Here is a 14,712-nt window from a genome sequence, read left to right on the forward strand (position 1 = left end):
TCAGCAGGTAAGGGCTCCCACTGTCCTTGCCTTCAGCTCTCTTTAGCACTTAGCTCCAGCTCAAGAAGGTCAGCCAGCAAATGCCCTGTCCTGTCCTGCCCTGCCCCGGCCAGCAAATTCCTGTCCTGTCGCCCTGCCCCCCCCGCCCCGCCCCCGCCGCGCCACCTCCTTCATCGCCCACTACTGGTCGCGTGCTATCTTCCAAGATTCCCCTAACTTCTATCGATTCTCCTGATCACTTGTGATATACGCCCAGGTTCTGCTTGCGCGCACTAACGAGTCTTCAATATCCGCCCCGCCCCGCCCCGCCACCTCCTTCTCCCACTACTGCTGCCTTCTTCAAGAACTTCCCCCTACTCTAATTCTCCCTGATCCTTTATAGCCCCAGGTTCTGCCTTGCCCTCTTAACTGGACAAACTGGGAGCACCTGTACTGGAATGGAGGGAGGGGGAAGGGCTGGACCTGTTTTATTAAAGGGCCCAGCTATCCTGTGACACATTCCAAGAACCAGATGAAGTAGATTAATCTTTCAATGGGATAAAGAATTGGTTCAGCCTAAACTGTTTTAGGCTGAAATACTCTGCACCAGTGTGGGCATAGACAAGATGAAACAGCCCCACAGGCTCATTGCTGGTACATGGTGCACTGGGAGCCTTCTGAAACCTCCAAGAGTCCACTGGTTCTGGGAGCCATGCCTGGGACTGTAGGACAGATTTCTGGAGGACCTTTTAATTGAAGTGGTTTTGAGCGGCATTAATGTGAATGTGGGGCAATCCTGCAATGGTTCTTAAAGTGATTCAGCATGGCTGGTTGGACACACTCGTTTGAGATTAATCTGGTTCATTACAACAAGTTCAGCTATTTCAAGTTGACAGAGTTCGGGCAGAGTCCATGCTTTCCCCGACGTTCTGTGACATGCTCTGTTCATTGATATCCCCACAGTTTACCATTAATAATAACCTGTCCACACAGCCACTTGTGATTTGCTGATAAGAAAAACATCCAAGGACGCAAAGTTACATTCAAAGATTTCTTTATTAAAATATCTTTTCCAAATTGACTGTAATAACATTTGAGGAGTTTTTTGGAGGGTGGGAGGGTTTGTGGGATGCTTGAATGTTTATTTGCCAACAGAGATGTGCTACAAAGCCCGCTGTTGTTTGTGAAAGGTTTAAATGTTTTATGACACAAGCAACCTTTTTCTAGGGAAAAATAAATTAAAAAGATATTAGTAAGAAATGCAACAGTTTAAGCTGGGGGGGAGAGAAATCTTTTGCTTTCAAAGAAGATATAGATCTTTTCTGTTCCAGAGCCTTTGATAAAGAGTTTAAAGCAGTAAATATATATATATATATGAATCCATATGTCATCTCTCTGTAAGAATGACTTAGATCCTTGTTGATTTAATTATTTTAAATGCTATTTGTCATTTAATACAGGAGCCTTCTTCTCTATGTCCCTGATCCTTCAATTGAATCTGCAGTGATACATGGGAACAGATTGCAGGATTGGGACCCACTTTACAATCTGAAAAAGAAAATCTCTGTTTGGGATTTTTGTTTGTTTGTATTTTTTTTCATCAATAAACCTGAGATTAGCATGAACTGCAAAGTTCTGATCTGGATCCAAACTTCTCCAAAGTTATGGAGTATTTAGGTCCAGAGCTTTGTTTGAGCCCATTATTGAAACAGGGAACAGCCACTTCGGTGGGATCTGGATGTGTGCCCATCTTCAAAAGCATGGAATCAAGGTGTTGGCTTGGCATATTGTAGAGATAAGGTAGGGACAGGTATGAGGTTACAACCTGGACTCAAATAAGCTTCTGAACTTCATTAAAATTTGGGGATGGGATTTGGATAAGGGTTTAGCGTCAGGTCCAAATCTGATGACATGGGACCCAACATCTGTGACCTATATTTTGTCTAATCTGGACTGTGCTGTGCACTCATTCTTTCAAGAGAGAACCAATATGCCAACCAGCTCAATGAGCAGTGAAACTTTTAGATACAAGAAGTGATTTAACAAATAACAAGGAATATGAGTGTCTTTGATAATGTAGGCATTATTTAATGTGGTAAAGTTCTGAATCGCTGTACAGTTATTAAGTTTTAAAAAAGCCCAGAATGTACTCTTACTCTATACTCCCACCTCCCCAGAGCAGGATGAAATGGAGGATAGAGAAACAAAACTCGTTTAGTGAGAGAAATGAATCTTGTGGGGGACATGTCATTGGGTTCCACAGGCACTTTCCCAGTCGAAACTTTATTCATAATTTTTTTAAATTACATGCTTTAGGAATGTCCCTGTTGTTCACCCTGAGGAAATGAACACTGAAGAGAGGAGGCTGTCAGGTTCATAAATAAGTGCCATAGAGCTTTTGAAACAGGCACATCATCTCGCATCTTGTTTTTGTCTCCCAGCAGTTGATGTTCCCGATGAATCTTTTAAGTGGCATCAGGAGAACCTTCTATTCTCTATTGGCAATGAGGAGGGGAAAAAAAGCTAATAAGCATAAATTTAAAAAAAAACTCTTGGATCAATGAAATTGCATAAAGAGATGAAATATAACAACTACTCTTCCAAGAGCTGCACAATCAGCTAAACAATCATCGTGTCTCCTCTCTAAAGTCATTCAACATCTCCATGGTACGGACTGGAAACTAAGACACAGTGATATTTAGGCTAACGTTTTCAAACTGCTTGCCTACAGTTAAACACCTAAATCTATATTTGGGCACTGACTAATGAATAAGCGGCTAGATTTTCAGTTCTGCAAGTGGGTGGAGAATTGGCGACTTTTGTCTCCAGGATGGTACATTTTGTATTAATATAAATGTACACCTGAAAGTACAATGTGTCCTAAGTGACGCTAATCTGTCCACGTTCACCACCAGGACAAAATAAAACAAACAAACAAGTGAAAATGACAGGGGAGAATATGAAGTCAGAATGTATGGCTGCAGCAAATCCAACACAATACCAAATTAGTATTTGGCGAAGTGGCTATCTCATTGTTAAGATATTTCCTTCAATATGTTTTCAGAAACTAAGACCATTAAATAACTTAGAAAGATTGCCAGCTCTGATTCCAGGAAGGAAACCTCCTCCCAGTTCCCCTCTGAGTAATTCAATTAATTTACTTCAGACACTTCCAAGCTGATGTTAGGTAAAAAATAATTCAGAGACACCCGTTTCTTCTGCAAACACTTCCTATGGATGGAACTTAAGATCTAGAATCCTGCAGCAGACAAGAAAAAGAGAAGAGGCCACAAGCCCAAAGTTTGGATCTAGTTCTGAATATCCTTCAAGTCCAACGTGTTCAGGCCCAGGTTACTTTGGTCTCTGCCCCTCTCTAATCAGAACTTGGACTGCAATTTGATTTTAACCCATTTACATAATTCAGACTTTGACTGGATTTGTCTAACATATCACCCACATTGACTTAAATGGGATCAAACCCTTACTGTGAATCTGTGTAATGTAACTCTTTGTCGTCAATGTGTGGCATTTATTAAAGCACTGGGCTTGCTTTTATCATGGCCTCACACGGCACGGAGGGAGCAAAGTTCTTCATTGTTTTCAGCTGGATTACACTTAGTCTGAGAGTGACACAGCTTCTTATGGGCTGGGGTTGGAGTAATGGAGGTGGGAGAGCTCATTATAAGGTGTTTTCTTCATTGTTTTCTTCAATGCAGCAATTCTTGGCTTTGCCTTATGACTTCCTCACCATTAACTCAGAACATCATCATTTAATAGGTTTATTAGAAGTGAGTGGGACAGCGTTACTTGAATTTGAAGTAAGAAGCAGACACTAAGGATCAGATTTCAAGCACCCACAACTGTCGCTGAAGTCAAAAGGAAGGCATATGCTCCCACCTCTGAAACCCAGGCTCCAAATAGGGGTTCAGTCCCACAGTCCTTACTCCCTTCTGTCCCCCCAGTACACTTGTATGGCGTATTGTCACAAAAATCCCCACTGTGTCATGTTATCTCCCATGACAATGTCAAATCATGAGTCTTCAAGACCGAGACTCTGTCATGTAGCGATAGCCAGGAAACCTGCTACCTGGGCATTACTTTCTTTCCTGAACATGTTCCCCTTGATTAGGATGCCACAGTGTCAGGCCTGGAGACCAAAGGCCTCAACCCGCAGATCAGGGGCAGCAAGAGCAGCAGCAGGGCCAGTCTCCCCTGCAGAGATGTCTTCCACCTCCCCCAAGCTCTTCTCCAGACCTCTAAAGTAGAAAACTGCCTGTAGAGGAAGGTTAAGCCACTTGATCAGGTTATTAGGACTCTTTTCGCTTTGATAGGCAGCGTCAGCAACTCCCCTCAGTCGAACTGTACTTGTGAGGCATTGCAGAGCATAGTGCTGCAGGAAAATAAGCTACAAAAGTAAAGTGCTTCAACAAAATGAGGAGAGAAGGCACGGTCAGAGTCTCTCTGTCTCTTTTCTCTCTGCACTTTTACGTTGCCTGAGCAATGTTGAGAAGAAGAAGAAAAAAAAACCACGAGGAAATTCACTTTCTGATCCCCACTGTGGCTCATTTATGTGGAGAAGAGAAAGAAACACTTTGGATTGCTCCTGCTCAGCAGGCAAGAGAACTAAGGCCTGATGCTGCTTTTTATTCAGAGATGGCCCTGCAAGCAGAACTGGGCCCTGTCGGCACAAGCCTTGGTGATTCAAATAGCTATTTAATCAGGAGAAGTTACAGTATTTAACTGCAATAGGGATGCCTAGCAGGGTGTTTTCTGTCCGATAACGTTATGTCAGAGTTTCTAGGGGATGCCTGTGTATTACGCAAGTGCCATTTCCTGGGAAGTATCGTGCTCACCCTCCGGGGTTAAGTTTAGTGGCACATGCACATCCTGATCCTACACATCTGTGTGCTGTCAATGTGAAAACTCAGGTAACATGCACAGCTTGTTCCAAAGCAGGGTTTTCTTTTGTATATTGATGAGAAACTAAAAATGTTTGTGGCAGTCTGTTGAATTTTACAGGGAATCTTATTACTCCTTTCCAGCTGCGAACAGGAATTTGTGCAAGCAAGGAAAATGCAGCCCTAAATCCAACTCCTCTCCTACAGCTTGCCAGGAGATGGTAAAATGTCAGGGCCCAATTAATAAAGCCAAAATTATTTACATAGCGTGCTGACGTATTTTCATTGCATCCCATTCAAGAACCAAGCAGCCTCAATATGGCTCCAGGTAATGGCTTCTAGACTCAATTTTGGTAATAGAAAAAATTATCAAAATTATCAATTACCATAATAATGGCACATTTCATCCACGATCTCAGAGTGCTTTGCAAACATGAATTAATGAAGCCACTCAGCACTCTCCTGAGGGAGATACTAAATTCCTTTTGCCCAACTGTCAAATAGTGATGAGTGATTGGGTCAAGGCCAGACAAGTCAATGACAGAGCTGGCCACAGAACCCAGGAGGACTGATTGTCCCCGGGCTCACACTTACTCTATACCTTACAAGCATTGGGAAATACCTGTGTAAGTTCTATACAGCAAGGGCTCAATTCACGTTAGCAGCTAGAGTGTATGTGGAACTCTGCTTTATGTAGCAGTTATGGATAAGGGTGCAAACCAAGGCCCCAACGCTGCATGCCCAGAACCTCTCACTGAAGTCAATGGGTGCAGAAGATATGTAGGCTTGGCTCCAACAGGCAATCCAGAGCACTGAGAAAGGACAATGCCTCCCATTCAGGTTCACACCAGCTGTTTGCTGCAGTCGCTTCTCTCCACCTTCTCCTATGTATACTAAGCCCTTATCCCAGGCACAGATTTAAAGAAAAAAATATTCTCCTCTGTGATGCCATGAGGTTGCATCTTTGCAACTGGGAGAACTAGGCTTGATTTATTTTTAGAAGACAGAGAGCAAAGTAAAACCCCAAACCTTTAAATGACAATGAAAAATAAACCCCATTTGCCTATTAAAATCTGCCTGTTTATTGCAACACACTCTGTGACCTTCAATGCTCTGCCAATGGACTGTAAACAATACAGAAATTTTCTTTTGTAGCCCATGTGGACTTGAATGCTGATGGAGGGTGGAAGGCCGTGCCTTCAGAGCCTGAGAGCAAGACTATACTACAAAATTAAGTCAATTTAAGTTATAGTGACATACAGCCACCGCAGTAATTAAATCGCTTTTCCATGTCTGGCCTACACTCCTTATGTCAGCAGTGCATATCCTCACCAGAAGCACTTGCACAGAGTTAACTGTCAGTGTGGGGCATGGTGGAACAGCTTCTGAAAGGCAACAAACAGTCAATGTAAGCAATGCAGTGTCTGCACTAATACTGCATCAACCTAACTATATTGACTTAAGAGCTATGCCTCTCCCGGAGGTGGCGCTATTAAGTCGATGTAGCAGGTAAGTTACATCAGTGGGAGCTACATTTCAGTGTAGACGCTTACAGAGTTAGGTTGATGTAAGGCAGCTTATGATGACCTAACTCTGTAGTGTAGACCAGGCCTGAATGTGTATTGTTAGCTGTTGTAGAGAGTGCTACTGTGATTGTTATTTACAAATCTCTTATTTGCTACAGGTATTTTTTTTAAGCAAATGCTCCAGAGTCATAAAATAAGTGGCAGGAAAAATACACTCCCACGTCCCACCCTGGTTTGTGGGAGGGATCTTATACATACATGCACATTCCTCTTCTGCAGGCTTCTGCTCAGGGAACCAAGGAACTCTGAGCCTGGGGCTGGCCCTGCCTACCACTGAGACCACCTCCATCCAACAGGTATCTGTGCTCTACCAGCTGCCTTTTAGGGATCCAACCATCTTGTCTAAGACCAGGAGGCAGCTGGGCCTCTGCAGTCTCCCTCAACATGTGCCACTTCCTCCCGCCTTTTCTTTTTCAAGAGTTACCTTTGAAAACTCAAATCCTAGAGGACTATAATGGGATTTTTGCTGGAGTAAGGACTGAACAAAAGACCTCAGAGTTTAGCCTCTGGATAGGACCCTTCTCTCTTTCTCTTATGACTATAGTCTTATCATGGTATGGTTTCCATTGTGCACTTCTCAATTATTTTTTAAAAATAAGATTATAAATATATCAGGGCAGGGACCGTCTCTTCCTGTGTGTTTACCCAGTGCCCAGCCCATTTTGAGTGCTAACACAACAGCACTAATATTAATAATTAATAACCATGATATTACTGAACAGCACTCCGGGGGCATAGACGGAAAGTATTTGATAAATAATGTTAATATAGTTATTTCTGGAGTGCTTGTTCTTTGTCTTTGGCATTTCAGCAGAACCAAGTGATTGTTCATTTGAGGCATTTAGCCACTCGTTCTCTCCACAAATTGACTTTTCCTGTGATTAGTTTGGTGTTCAAAGCTATTCACTGTATCATTTCTTGACTGGTAGATTGTCCATGGAATTTGAGCTGTGATGTTTAGTTTGGCTGGGCTCTTACATCACATGGCGTTGCTCCAGTTCCTTGATTGGATGATGGTAATAACGTCAGCATTTGCTTTCCATTAATATTTGTTTAGAATGTCACAGTCTCCACCAACAATCCTGCCAGTCAGCCCGTCTTCTAATATCCTGGATGAAGGTGCTACATAGCACAGGTCAGGAGCACAGAGTTGAATGCAAGCTTCTGCTCAAGCCAATAGTCACAGTCAGGAAATCACCTTGCTCTACACCTTAAGGAGGAAATCACATCTGCAAATGGTAAAAATCTCCCCATGTATGTGTGTGCACGTACTTGCGCGCTCCTTGGGAAGGAGGCTCGGTCGGTATTAGCCCCACTGTAGTTTTTTCAGCTAAGGTTCTAAACACCCTTTCTTCATTCGCCTCTTTTCCCACTTGACACTGACGCAATTACTCCATAGACTGGCCAGCCCAGCAAGCCCTCATATCCATCCTCAAGTGGTTCAGCACCCAACATACTCTTGAATACATCAGCCCAGTGGAAGTCTGAGGACATTCCCAAGCTTGGCTCTGCTATGTCAGAGCGCACACCCCTGCAATCAAGCCAAATCTGCACAGTTGTGTTTTTTAATGTGTAAACTCCCCTTTCGAAGAGTCATCATGGACCAACTGTGCTTTATAGTGGCTTTCTCAAATACTAGTTATTTCATATGACTTTTAGTGCTCACTGCTATATAAATATATCAGAGAAAACCTGGCCAATAAGGATATAAATGTAAGTGCCAAGCAGTACATTTCCAACGTATTGTGAACAATACAAAAATATAATACTCTTCAATATTATTTCACTGATCTAACAGTTATCCTAATCTAATTTCCCAGTGTCTTATTTCTCAAATAAAATGTATACTTACAGAGTGTCTGTTTTCCCCAGAATCTGCAAAATAAAAATATAGTTTAGAAAATTGAATGGCACATTTCAAAGGAATCAGTTTTACATACAAATAAATGAGAACTCAGGGTTAAATGTTCTTGCATTGCACATGGTAATTTTGCTGTGACATAAACCAGCTAACTGGGAAGTTAGAAAGTGAAGTTTCAGATCCCCGGTCCAGCAAAGCACCTAAGTATATGTTTAATTTAAGTACAAGAGAAGTCTCAATGATTTCAAAGATTGACTTCAATAGACCTGTAGCTCCTGTTGAACTGCTTGGCTGAGCAGCAAGTTGTGACTGGTTTGGGAGAAGTTACTCCTCCACACCTACTCCATGTGGGGGCTCAAAAAGGCAGAAGTCTGTCTGAGTGACAAAACATTCCCTCCTGAGAACACAAGCAGTTGTTGCACATGACAGAAACTTCCTTTTAGAGGCGAGTTATCATGGGTGATATGCTCTATTTCCCACTCCTAGATGGTTTTTCTGATACAGGCTGGGTGAGGTAATATCTTTTATGGGACCAACTTCTGTTGGTGAGAGAGAGAGAGAGAGAGAGAGAAGCTTTTGAGTTTACACAGAGCTCTTCTTCAGACCTGGGAAACTTACTCAGAGTGTCACAACTAAATACAAGACGAAACAGATTGTTTAGCATAAGTAGTTAAGACATATTCCAAAGGACCATTCAAGATGCTGTGACCCTAGTGTCAGGGAGGGAAGTGGTCAGAGAATCCTGAGAAGGGTACAAATGCCAAAGAAAAAGGAGATCCCCCAAAGGTACCCAAAATTTAATTAATAAAAAGATTATTTAGCCTGGTCCAAAGCCCCCCAAAGGCAATGGGCGTCTTTCCACTCAACTTCAGGGGGCTTTGGATCAGGCCTTTGTATTTATGTTTAGTGTGGATTTAACGATTGCCATCTGAAAAAAAAAACACACAACACTTTTGTGTTGGTAAGGAAATGTTCTAAAAAGTGGGTAGGTAGCGAGGTTAGGAGAGTGACTCTGGTCTTTCTTTTAGATAGGGTTATCAGACTTGGTTAAAGTACTATGTTTGTGTGATCTTCTGATCCTTTTGCACAGGAGATACACACTAGTGTTCAATTCCAGTGAATGCTTTTTGGCCCAATGAGGTTCAGTGAGGAATGACCATGGCAAGCGAAGTGGACTAGTACATAGAGCAAGGGATTGGGGTCAAGACTTCACATTAATCCTGTCTCTGGCACAAATTTGCTGTGTGAATTTGGACAAGCCACGCAACCTCCCTTTAGCTCAGTTTACCCATTTTTAAAACTGCATATAATAACCTTAACCTACTCCACAGGGTGTGATGATTAATTAGTTGAAGTTCAAAAAGCCCATGGAGATCCTTGAATGAAAGACACCATGCAAATACAAAAATATGGTGGCTATGACTAGTGAACAGTTTAGTAGATCTCACTTCGAAGATGTTTTCCTTGACATCCAATATAAATTCACTTTTGTTCAGTTCATCCTGTTACTCAAAGTTCTTGTACCATGTATGTTCTTGTACCATGAGAAATAATTCCCCTCACAGCTTCATGGCTATGCCAGTCACATTTTTGCGACCAGTTAAGTCCCTTTGTAGCTAAGTAGAGGTACATCAGATTTCTATTATCAGCATTTTTATTACATTAGAGTGATGACTGTCTTATTAAACTGTTCATTTATATTCCAGAAGTTCTGCCTAAAGAAAGTGTTGCTTGGTATCTTTAATCCTACCCATGGAGCTTAGGAATCTGAGTCTACACTTAGTCACATTGTTTTCATGCCAGTACAACTCAATTGACTTCAATATAAAATTGGACCTAATAATCTTATCCTGTCTGAGAGGAGCAAAAGAAACGATTTTTGGAAAATATGCAAAAGCTTTTTGATTCCTGGAAGTAGATACAGCTCAAAACAATAATGCCATTTAGCCACTGCTAGATCAAAGTTGAACTTGAAGTGGACAAAAACTAACTATATTATTTATGAAACAGCTTATTAAGGAGAATGCATGCAAAGCCTCAGTCACTGTGTATTGTGCAATCACAAAGGAGGAAATTATAAATTTTACATATTTCCCAAAATTCAAATGGACGGATGTTTGCTAATCCAAAGCTACTTTGTCCTATGTGACAACAACAGATCACCCACCGCCTTGTAACTGTGTCACCCAAGATCAAAAGGCATGTGGCCAATCACTAGTTGGGTTTCTAGGTAAACACCATTGCTCCTGCCAGGGGAATGTCACACACTGCAGTTGTGGTCTGAGGGACACCACTTTAGCTGTTAGAAGTTTAAGTGATTTCTGCAAAGTTGTGAAGCAGGTAAATATTCTGTACTTAAAAGTATGGGGCTGCCTAGGTGGTGCTTTTTGCTGAAGCCATCAGGTCATTAATATTTTACAAAACTTTTTTTCCTTATTGTAACCTTTAAATACATTTACAGTGATTTTTTATATAAACCAAACTGGTTTTTATTGTTACGTTGGGAACTGCTGACGTTTTTGAAGGAAACAGAGCTTACTCCTATTAAAGGAGGCAGGAAAAGGTGCAGAGACATTCTGGGTTCTGATCACGTATGGGTGGAGTTGCCCGTTTTCTTCCAGAGCAGCAGCAATGGGTTCTGTTATGGGCACCAGGGAATAAGTGACCTGAAGTTACAATTCCTGTGACTGCTGAGATATTTTAAGAGGTAGCATACGTGTATGAGTTACTGAGGGACTCAAAGTTCTTGTTTTTTTCTCAGTGGTGTATTAGGCTCAGATAATACATTTGCATGATGGAAACAAATACTGTATTTGCCACATAGCATGAATGCCAGCCCTGTTAGGCTTTGCCATATATTTCCAATATAGTTGATGGGTATTTGAGAGCATAGAGGCCCATTCACACGTAGAGAGAGATTTGCAAGTCTCAAATATATATCAACCAGTCAGAGGCTGTGTTTAGCCTCAGTCATGTGTCCATGATGTACTGATTGACAGTATAGAGAAGAGGGGGGCTAAAGAGGCAAGAGAAGTCTGCAGTAGCTCCATAGCACAGATTTCATAGCCCAAGGATGCCATTACACCCGGGTACACACATATTTTGCCTTAGATTTGGGGTTCAGCTGAACCCAGAAACTCCATGCAAATGCAGATGGGGCTGAAACCACTACACTTTGCCTGCTTTTCAGCTAAAAACTAGAAGCATGCCCACACTACAAAATTTGGGTCCAGCTTTTAACTTTGCATGCCCCACAATTGAGAACTGTTCAGATCCAGGTTTCCATTTGCACGTTACTGGGGAAGAGAGGCTAGACAGAAGATTTGATCCAAAGCTGGATCTTGAATACCCCAGAGTAGGTAAAAGCTGTTGGCTCTGGGGGGTATTGTTATGGGCTCAGATTTAATTAAAAAAAGAAAAAAGTCACCACAAGGCTTATGGTTTCCACCTCTTCCAGATTGGCTGAAAATTTGGCCAGTGGGGCCAAGCTTTGCAATTTGCAATGAAGCCCCAAACCAGGTGAGTTTCCTTTGGTGTCTTGTTTTGCTGATGAAGATTTTTCACCACTCTAGTGAATATTCTCCCAACTCAACACAGAGGTATGAAATCTGGAGCCTGGCAGCAGGAAAATGGTAGAGCAGATTTCCTGATTACTGGGGCCAAATTCTAATAGGTTGTTTCAAACCGCTCAATGCAGTAGGGATTTCTCATGCCTCTTTCCGCTGGGGAATATTTGTTTTTCCACAGTGTATTGTTGGCTGCAATAGGATTCTTAAAAACTTCCTGTCTCGCCGCTGCAACTGCCTCTTAGTTACTGATTCGTTTTCCCAGTATAAGCAGATCTGGGTTTAGCTATGTATTTTGTTTGCTAGATTTCCCTTTTCCCAAAGAGGGATTAAAAATAGAGAGCAGTCCAGGAACCCCATGGTAATGAATCACAATCAGCTCTGTGATGCCACAGAGGATGGATGGATGGGTGGGTCCATCCAATGCCCACCCAAAGTCATTGAAAACCTCCCCATAGACATAAATGGATGTTGGACCAAACCCTTAGAGCAAATACACTGAACAACCAGGAATTCACTAGTACACTTGGTGGGAAATAGTATGTCCTTAAAAGCTTAGGAAGGTCTCTGAACACAGAGTGGTTGCTGTGGGACTGAGATGGATACAAAACTCCACCCCTAAAAAATAATCCCTTTCCAAAGTGCATTTGGAGCAAGGAATATTTTGATGACCTTCATCAAGAGCTGTCCTGACAGAAGCTCCTTGTCAGAGTGAAGTTGCATTATCAGACGCATTAATATGGGTGGCATTCTGAGAGGTCATTCTCAGAAAAGCAATTTATTTAGGGTTCGGTTGTTTGAGACTTAAAGCTTCCATGTTTTCCATAAAGCCTTAAAGCAGACACCTACGTGCTTGAGAAAAAAATGTGATGCATTAAAAAAACAAAAGTTTTAAACTAAGCTCTGATGCCTTCTTGCCATATCTTTACAAGCATGTGGCTTGGAATCAGATGGACCTTTTGTTGAGCAGAGCAGCTTCCATTCATTGCTTCAGGGCTTGACATCGATGTGATAATGCAGAATCCTCAGTAAAGAAATCCATGTACTGAAATTGCTCCCGTACCATACAGGTGATTGTATCCGGAGTGCAGCTGAGTAGACTGAGGTCTCCTGCTATTTGATTTTAAACCAAGATAGGCCTGAACAGATTTGAATTTCACACTCTGCCTCTTTCCTCTACAAAACCCCAGATGTGAACCAGAAAAAAAACATTTGGGGGTTTGAAATGCAGAACTGACTTTGTACATCGCAGGCCCATCTCTACACCCAGCCCTCTAGGTAGCCATTTACATTGCATATTGGTCAATGCACAGTAACAAGGCTGGGGCACAGAAACTGGAGGAGATGAAATCAGGGCCTCATAATGGTGTTTACAAGAGGGAATGGGAATGGAGTAAGAGCAGGCAATACAAGACTAGAACCCTGACAACCAAGAAGGAAAGGAGGAGGCTCAGATACTCAGAGGACTGACTGGCAATTAGAAAAAGAGGCAGTGAAGTTCAGAAGTAGGGTTGCCAATTTTGGTTGGATGTATTTATCACACGACGATCTTTCATTCCTGGAGACTCCAAGACAATCCTGGAGGGTTGGCAACCCTGTTCAGAACCCCAGCCACTTTACAGCTCAGGACAGGCAGGATCTCTGGTTCCCTACGTTCACTGAGGTGGAAGGTGAAGATGTGCTAGTCACTGAGAGGGCCTTGCAGCTCACAGTAGTGCCAGCACAGTCAGAAGTGAAAGCCAAAACAGATTCTGGCTCAGTTGTCACAACAAATGGTATCAACAAAGGAACAGTTAGTGACCTCTGACACCCTATGCAACTTCTTCCTCCACAGGGGATTCACACGACAAAATTCTCATTGGCCATAATAAATTCCCTGGGAAGGCAAAATTATACATGAAGCCCTGCAACGGGCGCTGTCTCTGATTTAAAAAACTGAAGTGGCCTTGAATTGTGTAATAATATAATATTTAGCACCCATATCACTTGGGTTCTACCAAGCTCGTGGCCATGAAAAATGTAACATGGACCGTGAAATCTGGTCTCCCCCCGAAATCTGATCTTGTGTGCTTTTACCCTACAGAGTTCACAGGGGAGAGCAGCGTTTCTCTAAGTGGGGGTTCTGACCCAAAAGGGGGCTATTGGGGGGTCGCAAGGTTATTGTACGGGGGGTGTGGTATTGCCACCCTAACTTGTGCACCGCTGCCTTCAGAGCTGGGTGGCCAGAGAATGGCAGCTGTTGGCCAGGCACCTAGCACTGAAGGTGGTGCCCGCCAGCAGCAGCACAGCAATATCATACCATGACACTCTTACTTCTGCATACTGCTGGACTCCCGGCAACAGCGCAGAAGTTAAGGGTAGCAGTACTGCAACCCTGCTACAATAACCTTGCAATCCCCCATCAGCTCCTTTTTGAGCCAGAACCCCTACAATTACAAGACTGACATTTCAGATTTAAATATCTGAAATCATACAACTGACAATTTTTAAAACCCTATGACTATGAAATAGAGCAAAACGGACTGTGAATTTGGTAGGGGCCTACATATAACACTTAACATCTTCAAAGAAATGTGACCAATATCAGCTCATTAATCCACACTATGCCCCAAAGCAATTAGGCAGGCGAGTGTTATCCCCAATTTATGAATGAGGAAAGAGTCCAACAGCCACAAGATCCACAGTTTGGCCTGGTCTACACTTAAAAATTAGATCAACCCATGACCACTGTAGTTAGGTTGACTTAACCCTCTGTGTAGACACAGCTAGGTGGATGGAGGAATTCTTCTGACCACCTAGCTACTGCTTCTCTGAGAGATGGA

General features: G+C 42.5%; 1 protein-coding gene across 7 annotated transcripts in view; it reads right to left on the reverse strand.

Moving 5' to 3' along the window:
- Positions 1 to 1,016: 1,016 nt before the first annotated feature.
- Positions 1,017 to 14,712, reverse strand: part of PECAM1 (platelet and endothelial cell adhesion molecule 1) — a 56,819-nt gene continuing 43,123 nt past the window's right edge. For 2 of the 7 annotated variants that reach the window (XM_032805663.2, XM_032805660.2), the window contains 2 exons: positions 8,316 to 8,338; positions 2,355 to 2,474 (listed from right to left, as the gene is read on the reverse strand). In XM_032805663.2, coding sequence (XP_032661554.1) covers positions 2,445 to 2,474; positions 8,316 to 8,338 — 53 coding nt within the window. In that variant the 3' untranslated portion in view covers positions 2,355 to 2,444. Of the gene's footprint in view, positions 2,475 to 5,935; positions 7,674 to 8,315; positions 8,339 to 14,712 lie in introns of those variants that run through there. The other 5 variants (XM_032805665.2, XM_032805662.2, XM_032805664.2 and 2 more) reach the window with 5 other exon arrangements.

The sequence above is a fragment of the Chelonoidis abingdonii genome, chromosome 13, assembly GCF_003597395.2.
Source record: "Chelonoidis abingdonii isolate Lonesome George chromosome 13, CheloAbing_2.0, whole genome shotgun sequence".
Lineage (NCBI taxonomy): Eukaryota > Metazoa > Chordata > Testudines > Testudinidae > Chelonoidis > Chelonoidis abingdonii.